At 39.4% G+C, this 22,449-nt stretch overlaps 1 protein-coding gene across 1 annotated transcript in view; it reads right to left on the bottom strand.

Annotated features, from left to right (window-relative positions):
* Positions 1-921: 921 nt before the first annotated feature.
* The window catches only part of ZMAT3 (zinc finger matrin-type 3), a 31,977-nt gene continuing 10,449 nt past the window's right edge, over positions 922-22,449 (bottom strand). The window contains exons 3-6 of the mRNA XM_052649204.1: positions 7,392-7,511; positions 3,865-4,031; positions 3,643-3,743; positions 922-1,133 (exon numbers count right to left, since the gene is read on the bottom strand). Coding sequence (XP_052505164.1) covers positions 922-1,133; positions 3,643-3,743; positions 3,865-4,031; positions 7,392-7,511 — 600 coding nt within the window. The remainder of the gene's footprint in view (positions 1,134-3,642; positions 3,744-3,864; positions 4,032-7,391; positions 7,512-22,449) is intronic.

Genomic DNA, 22,449 nt, shown 5'->3' with positions numbered 1-22,449 from the left:
GTCTATCAAAAAAAAACATCAACGGTTCTGAACTTACGGTTGAGACCATCACATAAGTGCATGTTATTATCACGAAGTAACTCTAAGCTGAAAAATCAAACACATTTCATTTCCCAACACCAGCTGAAAAAAATACATTAAAAAAAATCACATCTATCCTAAACTTATTGAATATTCAAACATGGGGCTTGGAAAACCTACACCACCATTCTGGGGCATGAAAATGAGCTAACTGGATAAGCTAATTCAACTGGAGGAGAAAAAAAGAGGAGGAAAAGAAGGTGAATTTAAATGTGCGAAATTCACAACTGAAAATCAAGTTTCACTATCTGAAGTACACAAACACATTAGAAGTGTCTGAATGTGCAAGAAAACCTGCATTTCAATAAGGAAGGGACATGATAAACAGAAAACACTGTTCTAGGCAAGATTCTAATGCAGTTTACATAGTATATCCTACTGACAATTCATTGAGTTGAGAAGGTAATTCCAAAGAAACCTTGGGAAACTAAAATCTTTGCTTACCTGCTTTTACTATGATCTGAAGCAAAAACTCGATGAAATTATTTAACAATACATAACACTAACACTGTAAAAGAATATGAAGTTTTTAAATAGTTAAAGCTCTAAGTGGTCAGGCTACTAGTTGACCAGAACTTGGTTAAGATAAAAAGGTATGTCTCATGGGGTAGGTAGGTCACAGGCTTTAAGCAGCTCAACACAACTGACCGGAAAAAGCATCATGACTTAAGCACATTCTCTTCCTTCCCCAATTCTGACACCTTATGGTACCACTGCAGGTTACGTGTATTAACATTAAGCAGGGGAATGTACTCATGTCGAAAGAACCACAAAGCAGGGCATGTTGACAGAAGGCGAGCAACAGGCAGGACAAGCTGCTCTATCTGAATATGACAATCACTATACGTAGCCCAGGTTCTCCATCTCATTCCTGTATCGCTGTTCAGACACCTTGCTTTTATGCTGCTTGCTCTCTAAATGCTGCCGGAATTCCACCTCTTCGCCAGCCCCGACGTTACACATGGAGCAATAAAACTGGCCGCTTGGAGTCACACACATGGCCAGGTCGCGGGGGATTCTCTGCCGAGAGCGGGGACCGAAGTAAGGACCTGCTGAAACAGAGAAAGAGCAACATATTCCCTTCAAGACACCCACTAAGCGAATGACGGTCTGACCAATTATCACTGTCATCTGTGATTCTAACCTCCAAGTATAAAATTCACAGATTCCTAGTTTGAAAAAAAATGGGAAGTTAACGGGTTTTTTTTAATTACAATTTTATACAGGTTCAGTCTAAAAAGCTAAAATGACTCCTCCAACTATTGCCAGAAATGTTACTGTAGAGCCAAACCCAAACTCTAAATGGCAATGTCTCTAAAAAGTGAATATAATTTTAGAAACACTTTCATTTCTAAGCATTATGTCAAAAGTTATATCATTATGCTAATATTTTCATCCAAAAATTCCACTTCTAAGAATTTCACTAAGAAAATGTTGATAATTTTTGCATAGAGATTTATCAATGAGGACATTTATTTAACTAGAGTTTATAAAAGTTGTTTTGGGAGGGTAAGGATAAAGGAAAGATCCAAACATACAACTCAAAAAAATCATAGCAATGAATGTAATGAAAGACTAAACAGTCACTAAAAACAATGCTATAGAAAATTCTGTAATTACAATATTTGATTATAATATGCCATTACACTGAATAAGAATATCACAAAATATGATCACATTTCCATTTTACAGAAGTAATACACACAAAAATGTTGGTGGAATTATTGATAATTTTCTTTTCTTTTTTTATATAACTGACTTAAGTGGGACCATTAGCTCAATACTTTTCTGCTTTCCTACTATAATAATAAACATTTAAGGCTGAGAGTTGGACTGTGAAGAAAGCTGAGAGTTGAAGACTTGGTGCTTTTGCACTGTGGTGTTGGAGAAGACTCTTGAGAGTCCGTTGGACTGCAAGGAGATCCAACCAGTCCATCCTAAAGATCAGCCCTGGGTGTTCTTTGGAAGGAATGATGCTAAAGCTGAAACTCCAGGACTTTGGCCACCTCATGCGAAGAGCTGACTCATTGGAAAAGACTCTGATACTGGGAGGGATTGGGGGCAGGAGGAAAAGGGGACAGAGGATGAGATGCTGGATGTCATCACCGACTCGATGGATTTAAGTCTGAGTGAACTCCGGGAGTTGGTGATGGACAGGGAGGCCTGGAGTGCTGAGATTCATGGGGTCACAAAGAGTCTACTGAATTGAACTGAAGGCTTTTCTCAAAATGTTACTTTGACTACATGCTACAGATTTTGATACATTTTTATTACAATTTGATTCTAAGAGTGTTCAATCACCAGTATGATTTTTTCTTTGGCGAGAGAGTTACTTCAGTTCAGTTGCTCAGTCATGTCCGACTCTTTGCGACCCCATGAATCGCATTACTAGAAATGTTTTAAAACTTCCAAACACATAAAAATTCTGCATTTTTAATATTATTGACATCTCATTTACTTGTACTCTGATCCAAGAACATAAATCTAAATGGCCTTCTGTCCTAAAGGTTTTCGTTGTTTTTTTTTAAATCTATGCTAAGACAGCCAGCTTAGCTTCCTTCATTTCAACTGAATATTTTCTATCTAATCTTACAATTTTCTTTTCACTGGGACTTTAAGTTTACATTTATTGCAACAATGATAAATGTTTCAGACTTTCATGAGACTTATTACATTGTGTTCTATATGTCCCTTTTTTCTATGCTTCTTTTGCCTTTCCAATCAGTTTGTTGCTGTTTGTTTTACTGTTCACATGGGTGACCTCTGCTCATATGTGTGTGCACTGGAGGCTGGGGTAGGGAAAGGATGAAGGACTACTCTCCCTACTGAAAATGATCAGAAAATGCAGAAAATATTCCTATCAACTAGTAATTCTGAACTAAAAGTATGTATCAATCACCGAGGAAGCATTTGCAACACACATACATGTCTGAGTCCCACTCTAAATTTACTGATTGAAAATCTCTAAGTCATGGTTCAACTATGTGTATTTTATAAAAATTCCCCCGATAATCTGAGTCACTCCCCTGGTTAAACACCACTGCTATCGTTTTTATTTTCCCTAATAACTGAGGATTTAATGTGGTGCAGCTTGAAACCAAATATTTCATTTTTATACTACATTTAAACGTCTCAGCTGGCAAATACCATAAGTAACATAAAGGCACTAAGATAAGACACTTTGAAACATAGACTCGGTTATGTGCAATTCTTGTAAATCAAATATACTTCAACTTTTTTAAAAGTTGCATTTTGGGTCTTAGGACCCAAGGATGTATCTATCACCTTTCCATTTAACTCATTTCTTATTCTTGGTCCTTTGAAATAAAGTCATATTCTTGATGTAAAAAAAAATTAAATAAAATCAAAATAAATAATATTAAATGGGAAATAAATAAGTAAGACCCGAAATAAACACCAACTTGAAAAGCCACTAGACCAATTTCACAAAACGAAACCTAATCCCAAATTCTCAGGGCTATCTATTACCATTAAAGGAAATAAAAATAATGGACACCATTTGCAAAACATAGCCAAGGCATGTGAAAAGCCACAGAATACCTGAATTATTCTGTACTGCATACATATTTCTCCTATTAGGCATCATCTTATATTCATTCCCTTCTTTCCGGGTCCGCCGTTGACCGACCTCTGAGGAGTCTCTGGAGAAGAGACATTTTAAAAGAGTGAGACTTCTAAACAAGGCTCCCTTTCAACTGTTTTTCTCTGGAGACAGTGAGTCTCACATAACACTCTGGCCTAAGAGAAAACGGCAATACCTACGAGAATGAGTTACTCTGAGCTTCCGCCAGCCGCAGCCTCTTGGCATGATTCTTGCCTTGATAGTGAGCCTGGGCCACAGCCGGAGAGCTGAAGGAGGCGTCGCAGAGCTTACAGTAATCGTTTTCAGTGGCCAGGATCACTCTGCCTCCTGGCTTAAAGGAGCCCACCTGGCAGCAAAGACACAACAAACAAGGCTTTAAAGTGTGGACTCTGTTCTCTTCTTCTCAAAGTTCCTTCCTTCTAAGAGCTGAAAAATAACCCGTTATGGCATGACCATGAGCACAGCTTTATAAGGACAGGAAATGGTTCGTTTCAGAAAGAAAGAGGAAAAAAAGGCTGAGAGACACTTAATTGTACTTTTGCATTACAATCACCTGTGTATTGAGCTGATGAATACCTCATTGCCATTTTCACTGAAGAAATTTCAGAAAAGAAGTTTAAAAACCCAGCAAGGATTTAGGGCAGCACAGGTAAGGTCTAAACTCACATTACGAGAGAGAAAAAGTCTTCCCAGAATCCATTAACAAGCACGTACTAAATGCCTACTATTTATAGGGCTTGCAACCTAATGCAAAAGTGACACACAGATATGTATTAAAAACTAAACCTCTATCCTCAGAGTCTATAAATTAGCTACAGATATAGTATGTGTAGGAGCAGGAACTAGCAACCCACTCCAGTATTCTTGCCTGGAGAATTTTATGGACAGAGGAGCCTGGCGGGCCATGGGGTTGCAAATAGTCAGACACGACTGAGCAGCTAACACGTGTGTGTGTGTTGCCCAGTTGTGTGTTTGTGTGTGTGCATGCGTGTGTGTTGCTCAGTTGTGTCCAATTCTTTGGGATTCCATGGACTGTAGTTTGCCAGGCTCCTCTGTTGATGGAATTCTCCAGGGGATCTTCCTGACCCAGGGATCAAACCCTGGTCTCCTGCATTGCAGGCAGATTTTTTACCATCTGAGTCATCAGGGAAACCCACAGATACAGTATAATTCGGGGGAAATAACCAGCAGGTGCAGACAACTGTATTCAGGTTGGGAAACAGTGTGTTAAGGGAAACCTAACACGGTCCCTGGAAAATAGTACACACTCAATTAACTACTGCTTGGTTAACAAAACACACCAAACTAGATTTTGGCTAAAGAATTAAATATACAATAAAGAATCTGTAAAGTGTATCATATCAGGACCAGCTGAAGCAAACAGCATTGTTTCACCTGGAAGAGAAGATTTTCTGGGGACAGGATAACTGTGTTCAAAAATCATAAAGCTTTGTGCTATGAAAGAAGCCCATGGTTGTTTGCCCAGGAGGGTGGAACCAGCTGAAAACAGTCTCTAACAGGAAGGAGCCATCCAATTCTAGAGCAGCCTTCAAGAACTGGCACTGGGAAAACTCCTCAGCCTGAAGATCTCTCTGCATATTCTGCTGTCCTCTGATTCTGTTTTTAACATATCTCATTTACCCCACAAATTCAGGAGGATAGAAGAACAGTGGATACTGCTATCCACATCATAAGGACTGACAATCAGAAAAGTAAAATTATACCATGGTGTTTAGGAGTAGAGGTGCAAGGTCAAGAAAAATCATTGCCCCACTTTACAAAATTTGTAACACCACAGACAAGTTATTTGGCTTGCTGCTGCTGCTGCTGCTGCTGCTAAGTCGCTTCAGTCGTGTCCGACTCTGTGCGACCCCATGGACAGCAGCCCATCAGGCTCCCCCATCCCTGGGATTCTCCAGGCAAGAACACTGGAGTGGGTTGCCATTTCCCTCTCCAATGCAGGAAAGTGAAAAGGGAAAGTGAAGTCGCTCAGTCGTACCCGACTCAGCGACCCCATGGACCGCAGCCTACCAGGCTCCTCCATCCACGGGATTTTCCAGGCAAGAGTACTGGAGTGGGGTGCCATTGCCTTCTCCAAGTTATTTGTCTTACCTGGGCTTATAGTAAACTTCCAAGTGAGACCGATGCTGCTGGCCCATGGATTACACTTTGAGAAAAAAGTCAATACCTCTGAGTTGTTGCAAGCATTAAATGAAGTTAGGACCCAGGCCAAGAAAGAGGCAAGGAAGGAGCCATGGGCACCCAATATAAAGAAGCATCAAACTTAGCAATCAGGATGAAAAAATACTTAGTGGAATATTTTCACAAATCAAAAAAACTGCCACACAGCCAAAAAAAATCAATGAGAAACAAAATATCAAAATTTTAAATAAAGACAGGATCAGCAACAGTGTCATGCCAAACCATATTGCAGCCTAAGGCAAAAGGAAAATCAATAACACTTATCCTATCTTTAAGTTTTTGCCATTTTGTTCACCACTGACTTTTTCACATTAAATTGTGCATTTTAAAAATATCACATTATTTATCTTGATCACTGAGTATTTTAGCTCCCTCTTAAATTCTGTGCCTAAGTAAAGTACATCCCTCATCTCACCCTCGTCCCAGGGCTGAATGAAGTAATGTCTAAAAAGTGCTTAGCAGAGTACCTGGCATAGTAAGAGATCAATGTGATTATTAGTTATTATTATTTATGACCTAAGGGGCTTCCCTGATGGCTCAGTGGTAAAGAACCTGCCTGCCAATCCAGGAGATATGGGTTCAATCCCTGGGTTGGGAAGATCCCCTGGAGAAGGAAATGGCAACCCACTCCAGTACTACTCTTGCCTGGAAAATGCCACAGACAGAGGGGCCTGGCGGGCTATAATCCATGCGGTCTCAAAGAGTCAGACACAACTGAGAGACTGATCACTGAGCACACACATTTATGACCTATTAAAAAAATAATACTTCAAAGACAGATTAGAATCCACATTGCAGAAAGTATTAATGTGCAGGAATATCTTGCCTCAAACACCTATGGAACTTGGCTCTCAAGTGTGGGCCATGATACCAAAGTCCAGGAAGAGTGTATACAGGCTCTCTGTACAGAAGTAAGAAAGAGGCAGCTTCAAGAAACTGATCTTGCGGGAAGGCAATATATAAAGTCAATGGGGGAACTTTTCTGGTGGTCCAGTGGTTAATAGGAAGCACAGGCTTGATCCCTGGTTGGGAAGCTAAGACCCCATATGCCTCATAGCCAAAAAAATTCATAAAACAGAAGCAATATTGCAACGAGTTCAATAAAGACTTTAAAAAATGGTCCACATCAAAAAAAAAAAATCTTAAAAAAAATAAAGTCAGTAGGATTGATCACAATCGAGATAAATGTTCAAAAATCTTTCTTTCCATTCAGGGCTTTATGTAGACATTCAGGACCATTTAACCCAGAATTTTCAACTATGCATACAGAAAGCCTAATGAAATAATTTTGTTTCATCATTTCATGAACCATAACAAAATCCAATGAGAAGTCTTCAGATTCATGAATTTTTGCATTAAATCCAGTTATCAATGAGCTAAAAGCACCAAGAAGGGCATTTTAAGGGTGCTGACTCAGCTGTACCTTGATGGACACACAGATGACAAACATCATCCATGACCACCTGTGCACAGGACAGCTCCCACCCTGACACGCCAGTCTTACCTGCGGAGGGACTGAAACAGCTGGAGCAGCCACAGGTTCCACTGCATTGCTCATTCTGGCAGGAGGAGGACAGCTATTTGCTGCATAGTAATTTCGAAGTTTCTTACCATGATTTTTACCCTAGAAGTAAAACGAAATGAGTAATTACTGTGAGGAAGATGTATCAGACTGATTTAACATATCTAATAAAAAAGAAATAAATACATGTTATTCTTTCAGAGATGTGCAACAGTGGGGTAAATAGTAGGCAGACTTGATTATTACATCTTAAAGTAGCAGACTACTCTTGGACTCTGAGAGAACGATTAAATTCATCTGGGAGAGATAAGCGAACAAAGTCAAAAGACATTAATTTCCTATATATTTCTGGAAAACAACCATTTTCTAGTGATCTGTGTCCTCTCCCAACTTGTTGCCATCATATGCCACTGCCTAAATATGAATTTTATGACACTCTGATCTAATCTACTTTAGAAGTCAGTAATGAAATGGATAATCCAATTACTTTTACAAAAATAGCACTTACAGAGTATCTTTTTACTTACAAAGAACTCTCCTGGGCATTAGCTCATTTGCCACTCATAAAAATCCTGAAAGAGGAATTTGTTAATGTTACCCATATATGACAGCTGAGACACTGCAATCCAGGCAGCATAGAGAACTTGCCTCCAACACCTTCACGAGGCCTAGCAGTGGGGTCGCAGCTTGAGGCAAGCCTTCTAAATCCAAAGCAAGGCCCTTTTTCATACAGCATGATGGCTTCAGGATACACTGTGAACCTCTATTAAAATGGATTTGCCTCTCTCATCATGTTTCCTTTATCATTCTCAAGTTTATGGCTGAGCTGATAAAAACTGGTGGGAAGGGGAGTCCAAAAGCGTCCTAAATGAGGGTTAAACTGTATATTCTTCTTTAAACTACATGGTAAAAACCAAACATGTAGGCAAATATTTATATACCATCTGCCATATATGTTAAACCCTAGAAATAAAAAGGACTAGCTAGCATATGGTCTAGAGGAGACAAATATGTAAGCAGTTAAAGGAAATGAGTGAAACTCCACCTTCTGGCCCCTGAAATGCCATAAAGGTGCTCTTACCACTATCACAGTGACTTCCAGGGAGTCAAATCTAGTGATCACATCTGTGCCTTTATTATACTGTAACTCTAAGAAGCACGATACTATTGATACTCCTTCCTTCTGTCATGTTCTATGACTCCCTCTTACCTCCCAGCCTCTCATTCTCTAAAAGCTGCAGTGTCCAATGCACTACCCTCAGCCCTCCATACACAAACCCTAGGTTATTTTACTCAGTCTCATAGCTTTAAAATACAATCAATAAGTTGCTGATTCCTGAAATTACCTATCACTATCCCTGTTATGGACTGATTGCTTATGTCCCTCCAAAATTCCTATTTTGAAATTACATCCCAATGGGATGGTAGTTGGAGATGGGACCTTTGCGAGGTAATGAGGTCATAAGGGTAGAGTCTAATTACTGCCTTTAAAAGAAGATATCAAAGAGCTCCCTTGTCTGCTTTCCACCACATAAGGATTTAGGAGAAATTGGCTGTCTGCAGTCTGGAAGAGCACCTCAGAACCCACCCATGCTAGATCCCTGATCTCAGACTTCCAGCCTCTGCAACTGTGAGAAAGAGATGTTTGTTGTTTGAGCGTAAGACAGACTAAGACAATCCCTGACCTTCAGAGCCATATAGCCAACTGCCTCCTTGCTGTCCACACATTGCAGCCTGAAGAGGCGCATGTGCGTGCATGCATGTGTGCATGCATGCGTGCGTGTGTGTGCTGTGCTGACCTGTGTCTGACTCTGTGACCCCATGGACTGTAGCCCACCAGGCTCTTCTGTCCATGGGATTTTCCCAGCAATAATACTGGAATGGGTTGCCATTTCCTCCTCCAGGGGATCTTCCTGACCCATGGATTGAACGCACATCTCTTGTATTTCCTGCACTGCCAGGCAGATTCTTTACCACTGTGCCACATGGAAAAGCCCTTTAAGAAACATATCCAACTTAAAACATCTAAATCATAAATTTTAATTCCCTCCCCACCACAGAACGATCTCATCACTGCCACCACCACCATTCATCCACATGTCAGTAAATGACATTACTCTCCACCTAGTTACTCAAGAAAAGCCAAGGAGTCCTTTCCTTGATTCCACCCCTCCTCAAAGCCAACACATTCAATCCATCAGCAAGTCCTGTCAGCCTACCTCTAAAATATATTCTAAGTCATTCCACTTCTTTCCATGGACACTGAAATACCACAGTATTCCAAGCTACCAACTCTTCTCACTTGTGGTAGGCAACAACTCCTAACAGTCTCTGGTGTTCCTCTCATCCTTCTAGTATTCTCCTCATATCAGCCAAACTGATAAGTCACTGTCTCACTTAAAATTTTCCAGTGGCCTCCTACTACACTTAAGCTATAATCAGTGAATCTTCCCTGCAAGCCCTTTTTGATCTGGCCCTGTCTGCTTCTCAGATTTTATTTCACACAGCGCCCCGGCCCCCTCCTCATTATGTTCCTGCCTGACAACCAAACACATGCACCTAAAACATGCCAAACACATCAACTCTAAGGCCACTGCACTTGCTATTCTTTCTGCTTAAAATGTTCTTTCCAGTCTCTACATGGCTGGCTCCTTCTTACCTTTCAAGTCTCAATTCAAACAACATCAAACAGCATCTTACTCAATCTGAGGTGTCACCCCTATTGACGAACACTTCCCCCACCCAACACACACACACTGAATCACATTACCACACTGTCTGGTTTTATTTCATCATAGCACCACTTATAACTAACTGAAATAATGTTTGTTTGCTCATTTTTTTCTCTTTCCTACCCTCTGGAATGTAGACTCCTTGAAAATAAGGCCCTTGTCCATCTTGTGCACTGCTCTAGCCCCAATTTCTAGAACAATTTCTAACACATAGCAGGCAATCACTACATATTTGTTGGCTGAACAAATCATTATTAGAGTGGAAATAAGGAACAAACTGCTAAGAGAACAAAGAGAAGGGAAGGCTTATTTCTGCCTGAGAGTACCAGGGAAAGCTTTCCTGAAAGGGGGACATTAGGAGTTATCTTCTAAAATGAGCAAGTTTACTAGACAGGTAAGACCTACCTCTTGAGAAACCTGTATGCAGCTCAGGAAGCAACAGTTAGAACTGGACATGGAACAAAAGACTGGTTCCAAATAGGAAAAGGAGTACGTCAAGGCTGTATATTGTCACCCTGCTTATTTAACTTATATGCAGAGTACATCATGAGAAACACTGGGCTGAAGGAAGCACAAGCTGGAATCAAGAGTGCCAGGAGAAATATCAATAACCTCAGATGTGCAGATGACACCACCCTTATGGCAGAAAGTGAAGAGGAATTAAAAAGCCTCTTGATGAAAGTGAAAGAGGAGAGTGAAACGGTTGGCTTAAAGCTCAACATTCAGAAAACGAAGATCATGGCATCTGGTCCCATCACTTCATGGCAAATAGATGGGGAAACAGTGGAAACAGTGTCAGACTTTATTTTGGGGGGCTCCAAAATCACTGCAGACGGTGATTGCAGCCATGAAATTAAAAGACACTCACTCCTTGGAAGGAAAGTTATGACCAACCTAGATAGCATATTCAAAAGCAGAGACATTACTTGGTCAACAAAGGTCCATCTAGTCAAGGCTATGGTTTTTCCAATGATCATGTATGGATGTGAGAGTTGGACTGTGAAGAAAGCTGAGCGCTGAAGAATTGCTTTTGAATTGTGGTGTTGGAGAAGACTCTTGAGAGTCCCTTGGACTGCAAGGAGATCCAACTAGTCCATCCTAAAGGAGATCAGTCCTGGATGTTCATTGGAAGGACTGATGCTGAAGCTGAAACTCCAATACTTTGGCCACCTCATGGGAACAGTTGACTCATTGGAAAAGACCCTGATGCTGGGAGGGACTGGGGGCAGTAGGAAAAGGGGATGACAGAGGATGAGATGCTGGATGGCATCACCGACTCGATGGACATGAGGTTGAGTAAACTCTGGGAGTTGGTGATGGACAGGGAGGCCTGGCATGCTGCAATTTACGGGGTTACAAAGAGTCAGACATGACTGAGTGACTGAACTGAACTGAACTGAACTGAACTGAAGGAATGAGGGGAAAGAAACTGTTAACAGAGGAACAGTGTAAGGAAAGGGCTGCCTGCTTGAGATGGTCTCCAGGATCCTTTGGAAAAGAAGTAGGAACTGATATACACAGGGAGCTAATTGTGTATGGTTTTGTCAATGATATAGACCTTGGACTTTAGAGGCAGCAGGGGGCTCTGAAGGGCTTTAAGCATAGCAGTTACATGACTGAATTGCATTTAATAAAGATCATAAGAAATGGGAAGATAGAAAAAAGAGCCTAGGGAATGAGGGTCCAGAAAAAAGAGATTGAGAATGTCTGGATAATGAAGTAAAATGGAAACCAGACAACTGTGGCATTATGGAAATCTATAACAAGGTGCTTCAAAAAAAGAGTCTAATTAGATACATTATAACCCAGGATATTTACTTTCAGGTATTCCAAACAAAAGCATACATATGAGGAGCTACCAATAAGAACAAAAGAATGGGAAAGACTAGCGATCTCTTCAACAAAACATACATATAAGGATCTACCTATGACAACAACAGAATGGGAAAGAGTAGAGATCTCTTCAAGAAAATTAGAGATACCAAGAGAACATTTCATGCAAAGATGGGCACAATAAAGGACAGAAATGGTATGGAGCTAACAAAAGCAGAAGATATTAAGAAGAAGTGGCAAGAATATGCAGAAGATCTATACTAAAAAAATATCTGAATGACTCAGATAACCACAATGGTGTGATCGCTCACCTAGAGCCAGACATCCTGGAATGTGAAGTCAAGTGGGCCTTAGGAAGCATCACTATGAACAAACTAGTGGAGGTGATGGAATCTAGTTGAGCTATTTCAAATCCTAAAAGATGATGCTGTGAAAATGCTGCACTCAATATGCCAGCAAATTTGGAAAACTCAGCAGTGACCACAAGACTGGAAAAGGTCAGTTTTCATTCCAGTCACAAAGAAAGGCAATGCCAAAGAATGCTCAAACTACCACACAGTTGCATTCATCTCACAAGCTAGTAAAGTAATGCTCAAAATTCTCCAAGCTAGGTTTCAACAGTATGTGAATCAAGAACTTCCAGATGTTCTAATTGGATTTAGAAAAGGCAGAGGAACTAGGGATAAAATTGCCAACATCTGCTAGATCACAGAAAAACCAAGAGAATTTCAGAAAAACATCTACTTCTGATTCATTGACTATACTAAAAGCCTTTCACTGTGTGGATCACAGACAAAGTGTGGAAAATTCTTCAAGAGGTGCAAATACCAGACCACCTTACCTGCCTCCTGGGAAATCTGTATGCAAGTCAAGAAGCAATAGTTAGAAATGGACATGGAACAACGGACTGGTTCCAAATTGAGAAAGGAGTACGTCGAGGCTGTATATGGCCACCTTGATTATTTAACTTACATGAGAGGTACATCATGTGAAATACCAGGCTGGATGAAGCACAAGCTGAAATCAAGACTGCAAGGAGAAATATCAATAACCTGTCACCAGTGGTACCATATGACACCAGTCATATGGCAGAAAGCGATGAGAACTAAAGAGCCCCTTGATGAAAGTGAAAGAGGAGAGTGAAAACATTGGCTTAAAGCTCAACATTCAGAAAACAAAGGTCATGGCATCCAGCCCCATCACATAATGGCAAATAGATGGGGAAACAATGGAAACTGTGACAAAATTTATTTTCTAGGGCTCCAAAATCACTGCAGATGGTGCCTGCAGCCATGAAATTAAAAGATGCTTGCTCCTTAGAAGAAAACCTATGACCAACCTAGACAGCTTATTAAAAAGTAGACATTACTTTACTGACAAAGGTCCATCTAGTCAAAGCTATGGTTTTTCCAGTAGTTATGTATGGATGTGAAAGTTGGACCATAAAGAAAGCTGAGTGCTAAAGAACTGATGCTTTTGAACTGTGGTGTTGGAGAAGACTCTTGAGAGTCCATTGGACTGCAAGGAGATCCAACCAGTCAATCCTAAAGGAAATCAGTCCTGAATATTCACTGGAAGGACTGATGCTGAAGCTGAAGCTCCAATACTTTGGCCACCTGATGGGAAGACTGACTCATTGGAAAAGACACTGATACTGCACAAGACTGATGGCAGGAGGAGAAAGAGGATGAGACAGAGGATGAAATGATTCAGTAGCACCACAGACTCGATGGACATGAGTTTGAGCAAGCTCCTGGAGTTGGTGATGAACAGGGAAGCCCGTCGTGCTGCAGTCCATGTGGTTGCCAAAAGTCAGAGAGGACTGTCTGACCAAACTGACCAACTGACCTATGAGAACTGTTCGCAGAAGGACTGTTTGTAACTACTGAAAAGTGGAAACAACTTAGGTGTCCAACTACAGGATAACGGATAAACTGTAGTCTGTTTATTGAATGTAATACTATACCATGATTAAAATACAAATACTAGGCCCTGTGTGACAACAAAAAAGATAACAAAATGCTGAATAAAAAGAACATATTGGAAAAGAAAGATATGTAGGCACAATCACTTTAATATGAGCATTAAAATATGAAACCACTACATTTTATGTAAGAAGATATATATGTAGCAAAAATACAAAAATGTGGTGGGAGGGGAGGTGGGGGACAAAAATACCAATTTAGTATAGTGGCTACATCTGGGAGCATAAAAGCAGCTCAGTTCAGTTCAGTTCAGTCAGTCAGTCGTGTCCAACTCTGCAGCCCCATGGACTGCAGCACACCAGGCTTCTCTCTCCATCACCAACTTCCAGAGCTTGCTCAAACTCATGTCCATCGAGCCAGTGATGCCATCCAACCAAGAGCCAGTAATGCCATCCAACCATCTCATCCTCTCTCATCCCCTTCTCCTCCTACCTTCAATCTTCTCCAGTATCAGGGTCTTTTCCAACCAGTCAGTTCTTCCCATCAGGTGGCCAAAGTACTGGAGCTTCCGCTTCAGCATCAGTCCTTCCAATGAATATTCAGGACTGATTTCCTTTAGGACTGACTGGTTTGATCTCCTTGCTATCCATTCAAGGGACTCTCAAGAGTCTTCTCCAGCACCACAGTTCAAAAGCATTAATTTGTTGGCACTCAGCTTTCTTTATGGTCCAATCTTCACATCCATACATGACTACTAGAAAAACCATATCTTTGAGTATTCCGACCTTTGTCGGCAAATTCATGTCTCCACTTTTTAATATGCTGTCTAGGCTTGCCACAGCTTTTCTTCCAAGGAGCAAGTGTCTTTTAATTTCATAGCTGCAGTTACCATCTGCAGTAATTTTGGAGCCCAAGAAAAGAAACTTTGTCACTGTTTCCATTGTTTCCCCATCTACTTGCCATGAAGTGATGGGACCAGATGCTACGGTTTATGCTTTTTGAATGTTGAATTTTAAGCCAGCTTTTTCACTCTCTTCTTTCACTTTCATCAAGAGGCTCTTTAGTTCCTCTTCTCTTTCTGTCATTAGAGTGGTATCATTTGTATATCTGAAATTGTTGATATTTCTCCCTGCAATCTTGATTCCAGCTTGTGATTGATCCAGCCCAGCCTTTCGCATGATGTACTCCTCATACAAGTTAAATAAGCAGAGTAACAGTATACAGCCTTGACATACTCCTTTCTCAATTTGGAACCAGTCCATTGTTCCATGTCCAGTTATAACTGTTGCTTCTTGACCTGTATACAGATTTCCTAGGAGGCAGGTAAGGTGTCTGGTATCCCCATCTCTTGAAGAATTTTCCACAGCTTGTTGTGATCCACACAGTCAAAGGCTTTAGTATAGTCAATGAAGCAGAAGTAGATGTTTTTCTGAAATTCTCTTGGTTTTTCTGTGATCTAGAAGATGTTGGCAATTTGATCTCTGGTTCCTCTGCCTTTTCTAAATCCAGCTAGAACATCTGGAAGTTCTCTATTCACATACTGTTGAAGCCTAGCTTGGAGAATTTTGAGCATTACTTTGCTAGCATGTGAGATGAGTGCAACTGTCTGGTAGTTTGAACATTCTTTGGCATTGCCTTTCTTTGTGACTGGAATGAAAACTGACCTTTCAGATAGGAGCAGCTTAGCTGGGAAAGGCACAAGTCCAATTGAACTGAAGCTAGACGACTCTAGCTTTTCATTCTAGAAGCTACATGACAGATACACATTTCCATTATATTATTTCAAATATTTTTATGTCTGAGGGGCTTCAAAATGATTTTAAGACAGCAATAACAAAAAAAGGAGTGGTTCTGCCAGGTCAGGACAGAGAAGTAACACTGGATTTGAAAAGATACAGATATAACAAATATAAAGAATAACCTTGGTAAGAACCACTCCAGTAGAGTAGTGGGGTATTTATACCCCACATGAAGGGAAAGAATGGGAGAGGTGAAAATGGAGACAACCAATACAGGCAGCTATACGGACCAGTTCTACTACAACATGGAGCAGAGAAAGAGTACAGAGTTAGAAGGGGAAATGAATCAGTAGGACAAAAATTTTAAGATGGCTTAGGCTTGTTTGCATGGCAACAGGAGGAAGTCAGTGAAACAAAAGAACAGATATGCAGGAACTACAGCACAGTTACAGAACCATAGTCCATAAAAAGGCAGAAGAAAATGAAGTACACAGGATTACAGGGGATCAACCTTAGATAGTGTCAGGCATTTAATTCCAGACCAGTATCTACAGCAGTATTTGAGCAAATATTACATCTATACATTAATGATAACAATGGCAACTAACAATTTTGAGCACTCATGTGACAGGTAAAAGTGTTCTAAACACTTTATCAATATTATCTCATTTAACCATTATGAAATCTCTAACAAGTAGGTAAAATTATTGTCCCCATTTTACATATTAGGAAACTAAGTTCAATGAGTTAATCATTTACCCAAGAATTTTCAGATAGCTCCATAGAGGCTGCCTAGATTTGCATTTCTCCATACATCCCCCACAAACAACACAGAACAATAAGAAAAACAAAACACAAAATCCATGCCCTCCATACAACTAGAAGCCACAGAATGCCCAGACTCCAAAATAACAGTAAGTAAAAAAGAAAAAACATCAAATTCCAATGAGTAATCACTCATGCTCCTGCCACAAGCGAGAGCAGTCCAACAAAAACTGAAGGACACCGAGAAGAAGCTTGCAGCCAGATTATAGAGTTAAGATTGCTTTATAACCACCACCAGAAAAAGTAAATCCACCAGTTTTATAAATATTAAAGCATGATCCAGCCACTGACTGCTGGACAGGGACTTAAATGTACACATGATCTGAACTGGCTATCTTCAAAGTGGCTTTTAGAGGAGAAAAAGGCAAAAAGGAAGGGAAAGGCACCCTTTGGCAACAAGCAGGGGAAGAGGAAGAGAAGCAAAATGGGAAAAGTTAGCATCCTCAGGACAAGAAAGAATAAAGCAAAATTCAGAAGTCAGGACTTTCCAGGTGGTCCAGTGGCCAAGAATCTGCCTACCATTGTAGGAGTCACAGGTTCAATCCTTGGTCCAGGAAGATTCCACATGCCTCAGAGCAGCTAAGCCCATGTGCGACAACTACTGAGCCTGTACTCTGGAGCCCACAAGCCACAACTACCAAAGCCCACACATTCTAGGTCTTGCGTGCCACAGCTAGAGAGTAGCCCCTGCTCACCACAACTAGAGAAAGCCCTTGCACAGCAACAATGACCCAGTGCAGTAAAAAATGAATTTTTTTAAAAAAATCAGAGGACATACACTCTCCTGACCACCATAAAAAAAAAATTATTAAAGAACTGGACTTTGCTACAGTGATAGAAGAGGTTGCCACTGAATTATGAATCTCATAAACTGCCAAAAACCCACATAATGAATACACAAAAAGAAATCAATTATACACAAAGTTACAAAAAAATACATCTCAGCAAATGAATTACACCTCCAAAACAAACAAAAAGAAACAAAAGAAAACAATACTCCAAACAGAATTAAATATATATTCAAACAAAACTTTGAGGATATTTTTTAAAAAATCACCTTGAAACAGGAATTCAAAATGTACAAAGAAAAATTAGGCAAAATATAATGAGAAATGAAGTGAAGTGAAGTTGCTCAGTCGTGTCCGACTCTTTGCAACCCCATGGACTGTAGCCTACCAGGCTCCTCCCTCCATGGGATTCTCCAGGCGAGAGTACTGGAGTGAGTTGCCATTTCCTTCTCCAGGGGATCTTCCCGACCCAGGGATCGAACCCGGGTCTCCAGCATTCCAGGCAGATGCTTTAACCTCGGAGCCACCGAAATGAAAAGGATAATTAAATTCTACACAGTAAAAGGTACTTATATCCAAAATGAGGAGTAAACCCAACTGTCAAAGAAGAATAGACTCAAATGAAAATGTAGTAAGAGGTATTGAAGAAAGACGGAAAAGTAGTCAAGAAAATAAAAATGATAAAAATTTAAAGGGTCAAGAGAGGAAGCAATAGAAGTGAAAGACAAGTAAAAAAAGAATGACTTATATAAAACTGGAGTCCCCAGAGAAGAAAAGCAAAAGCAAACAATCAAACAGAATTAACATTTGAAACTGTAATTGTTCAAAAGTGTCTAAAATTGTCCAAAAGTAAATGAAGATCTGAATCTACATATTGAAAAGGCATGCCAGGTATCTGGGAAAGTTAATCCAGAACAATCAAATCTGCAGTCGATCTTTTAAACTGTATGAGACTTCAAAGAAAAGAAAAAAAAGTCCTCTTAAACTCTCAAGGCAAAAAGATCAAATAACTTGCAAAGGCAAAGGAATTAGAATGGCGTCGACAATACACAAAGCAAGGCAATAATGGAACAGCCTTTTTTAAAAAATAAAGGTGTGAACCAAGGATTTTATGCCCAGCCAACTATTCCTGTATCAAATGTAAAGACTATAAAAAATATTTCTATACACAAGACCTTAGGAATTCAGTACTTAAAAGTCACTCTTGAAAAATCTATTAACACTTCATTCACCCAAGAAATGACTGGGGAAACCAGCAAAAGGACTGATGTTAAGTATTTTCAGGTGTTTAAATTATCAATGCTGGGAAAGATTGAAGGCAACGGCAGGAAGAGAAAAGGACGACAGGGGATGAGATGGTTGGATAGCATCACCAACTCAATGGACATGAGTTTGAGCAAGTTCTGTGAGTTGGTGATGGACAGGAAAGCCTGGCATGTTGCAGTCCATGGGGTCATAAAGAGTTGGACAAGACTAAGAGACTGAACTGAACTGAACTGTATCAAACACTAAAAAGGTGAAGATGACAGTGAAAGATTAATGTTTAAATATACATTATGACACAATGGAAATAATGCAATGGGAAAAGGAAAGTAGAATAAGCTCATTGATTCTGTAATAGGCAACAGCTGGGATACCATTAAAAACTGACAAATCAGGTAGTAAAACAGTAAATAACTGAACAGGATGGTAAAATCGCATAAAATAGTGTAAATAAGAAAAAAATGAAAAAGGAGTACATGAGATGATATAGTGTGACACCTTTCTAAATATACCTTTTGCCCAGGTATAGAGAACAAACACATGGACACCAGGTGGGGAGCAGGGGTGTGGGATGAATTGAGAGATTAGGATTGAAACACATACACTATTGATACTAAGCATTGAAGAGATAACTAATGAGAACGTACTATATAGCTTAGGAACTCTGGTAGTGCTCTGTGGTGACCTGAAAGGGAAGGAAATCCAAAAAAGAGGGATATATGTATACATATAGCTGATTAACTTTGCTGTACAGTGGAAACTAACACAACATTGTAAAGCAACTATACTCCAATAAAAATGAATTAAAACTCTAAGTAAATATACCTTTTTGTATGATTCTGACTTTTAGAACTATATTAACATTCTACAGGCTTAGAAAAAGAATCAAAGTCAACAAGAACTGCGGAAGACCCAAAGTGAAATAAGTACAAACAAAAATAAGCCTAACTGTATGAAAAAATAACATGACCACACCAAAGGAGGAGGGAAAGGAAAAAACTATTCACATAGTCAGTCTGAAAGTATCTCTCCCATAATACTAACTAAGCACAAGAAGAAAAATAACTTTACAAAGGACAACACCAGCAGAGCAGCATCTTTGTAATCTAAGTAACTTTGTAAAATAGTATTTTGACTACACACTATAATGCTAGACACCAAAAGAACAAGACATAAATATTATCCTCTCATTAGTATGCTTATTTTCCAAAAGGACATAGATTATCAATCCCAGAATTACTTTATGTGTACTGTGAGTGTGTACATGTTTGTGTGTGTCAATGTGTGTACTGTGTATAATGATACATATATAACTAGCTCTGCCATAAGAAGATCTAGAAGCAATGACACTCGAGTACCAAAAGGCACACCCAACACTCAGATTTTGGTCTCTAAATACCATTCTCCAATTAAAAAAACAACAACTGGCTCCTTGAAGAAATGGTTGACATGGGGAAGGTACCAAAAAATCTTGGAATACTTTGTATTGTCAGAAAGTAAGGAACTACACAAAAAATAATGGGGAAATGTCAAATGAACATAAGCACCAGCCTGAAGGGAAACACACTGGTCAAATGTGAGACAGTTAATACATCAAAATAAATTATAGTAAGTGTTTATATCCCTGAATTAATATAAGAATCTACAATCCACAGTGATACTAATTATTTGGGAAAGTTCTTCATTAAAGTAAAATTCTAACTATAAATATAGAAAGAATGATTGAAGCAGAAAAATCACCATTTGGCAAACACCACGGTAATAATTACTGGAGGGAAAAATCATTAATAGATGCTATTATCACTATTATGTACATCGCTATGTAAAAATAGAATGAGAAATATTCACATAGTCTCAAGGTATCTCCCCATATGATACTTATTAAACATAAGAAGAAAAACAGTAATTTTACAAAGGAGAGCCCCAGCAGGCACCACCTTAATCAGTGATCAAAAGTTAACAGCAGCAGTGATGGAAATATTCACATCAAGTCCTTTCCAATATGAAAAAATGGGAAAGGCACAACATCAGTTCTGTGGTATTCCTGTCCAAAAAAACCCACATAACCTGAATTCAATCATGAGAAAGAAACAAACAAACCCAAATTGGATCTTTCTACAAAATAACTTCTCAAAAATTGCAAGATAGTAAAAAGCATAGAAAAATTTAACCCATTCACATTAAAGAACACATAACACCACATGCAAAAATATATCTAGGATTGAATCCCTGAACCAGAGAAAGGACATTAGTAAACAACTGATGAAATGCAAAAGGTCTGTATAGCCAAAACTATGGTTTTTCCAGTAGTCATGTACGGATGTGAGAGGTGGACCATAAAGAAGGCTGAGCACTGGAAAATTGATGCTTTTGAATTATGGTGCTGGCGAACTCTTGATACTACCCTGGAATGGAAGGAGATCAAACCAGTCAATCCTAAAGGAAATCAACCCTGAATATTTATTGGAAGGACCAATGCTGAAGCTGAAGCTCTAATGCTCTGGCTCCCTGATGCAAAGAGCCAACTCACTGGAAAAGACCCTGATGCTGGGAAAGATTGAAGGCAGGAGGAGAACAGGACAGCAGAGGATGAGATGGTTGGACGGCATCACCAACTCAATGGACATGAGTTTGAGCAAACTCTGAGAGGTGGCGAAGGAGAGGGAAGCCTGATGTGCTACAGTCCATGGGGTCCCAAAAGGTCAAACATGACTTAGCAACTGAACAACAACAAAACAGTCTGTAGAGCAGATACTATTGTTGTTATCAGTATTGAGTTCCTGATTTTGATAACTATACTATAGGTATATAAAATATTAATATTGTGGGAATCTGATGAGGTGCATGCAGAAATTTTTAAGTGCTTTATACAATAAAAGTATTCACATTTAAAAGTTAAAGTTGCCCAAAGCCACAAGTAAATGCCAGAAATGAGAACAGCGTTGTCCCAGAGTCCATAGCACCCTGCTCCACTGCACCTTAGGACGACTAAACACAATTAAGGACTCACTCAAGCACTAGGAGCTGTCCTAAATGTTTTATACCTACTAACCTGCAGGTATGATAAGTATCATCATTATCATCATCATCTTCATGAGGCACAGAGAAATTAGGGTGTATTTCCAATACCATACATCCAGTAAGTATTTCATACTAGAACTTGAACACTAGTCTGACCCCAGGATAAGTTAGCTAATATCCTATAAGACACATGCTAGAAAAGAAAATAATGAGAAATCAATATACCCCTAAAAATTAAATATATGATTATCAAAACTAAAAAAATTCAACAGAGCATTAGAATTCAAGAATACCTCTCAGAAATTCAATAAAAGGGAGAAATAAGAAATATGAAGAATCAATCCAGCTAATCCAAGATAGTGCTAATACAATTACCAGGGGAAAAAAGAGAAATATATAGAAGAATATTATCAAGGAAATCATATCAAAGAAAATTCCCCAGAGCTCAAGAGAAATGAGAGTATGCAAACTGAAAGGATCCGCTAAGGCTGACAGGGACAAATGAATGAAGACCCAGACCGAGACACACCCATCACTGGGAAACTTCAGATACCAAGGATAAAAAAGAAAGCCTAAAAACTTCCAGAAAAAAAAGCCCAAAATTAAAGTGGGTCACCCACAAGAGAATAAGAATCTGAATGAGAGTTCTCTTCAGCAACACTAGGAAGACAAAAACAAAACGAAACACACAGGTATACATGCATACACAATGCAGTATAGCTTTTAACCTTTTTAGGAAAATAATAGTCAACCTGGAACTGAACTGTCAAGTGTGAAGTTATAATACAGACATTTTTAGACACATAAAGGTATCTCAGAAAAATATTATTTCCCATTCATTACTACTTCACTTTAAAGAGAGAGAAATGTGCTATAATATACATTTATATTTATCCTTTCTTCCTTCAAGTAAT

The sequence above is a fragment of the Budorcas taxicolor genome, chromosome 1, assembly GCF_023091745.1.
Source record: "Budorcas taxicolor isolate Tak-1 chromosome 1, Takin1.1, whole genome shotgun sequence".
NCBI lineage: Eukaryota > Metazoa > Chordata > Mammalia > Artiodactyla > Bovidae > Budorcas > Budorcas taxicolor.
This window is presented reverse-complemented; position numbering and strand designations above follow the sequence as displayed.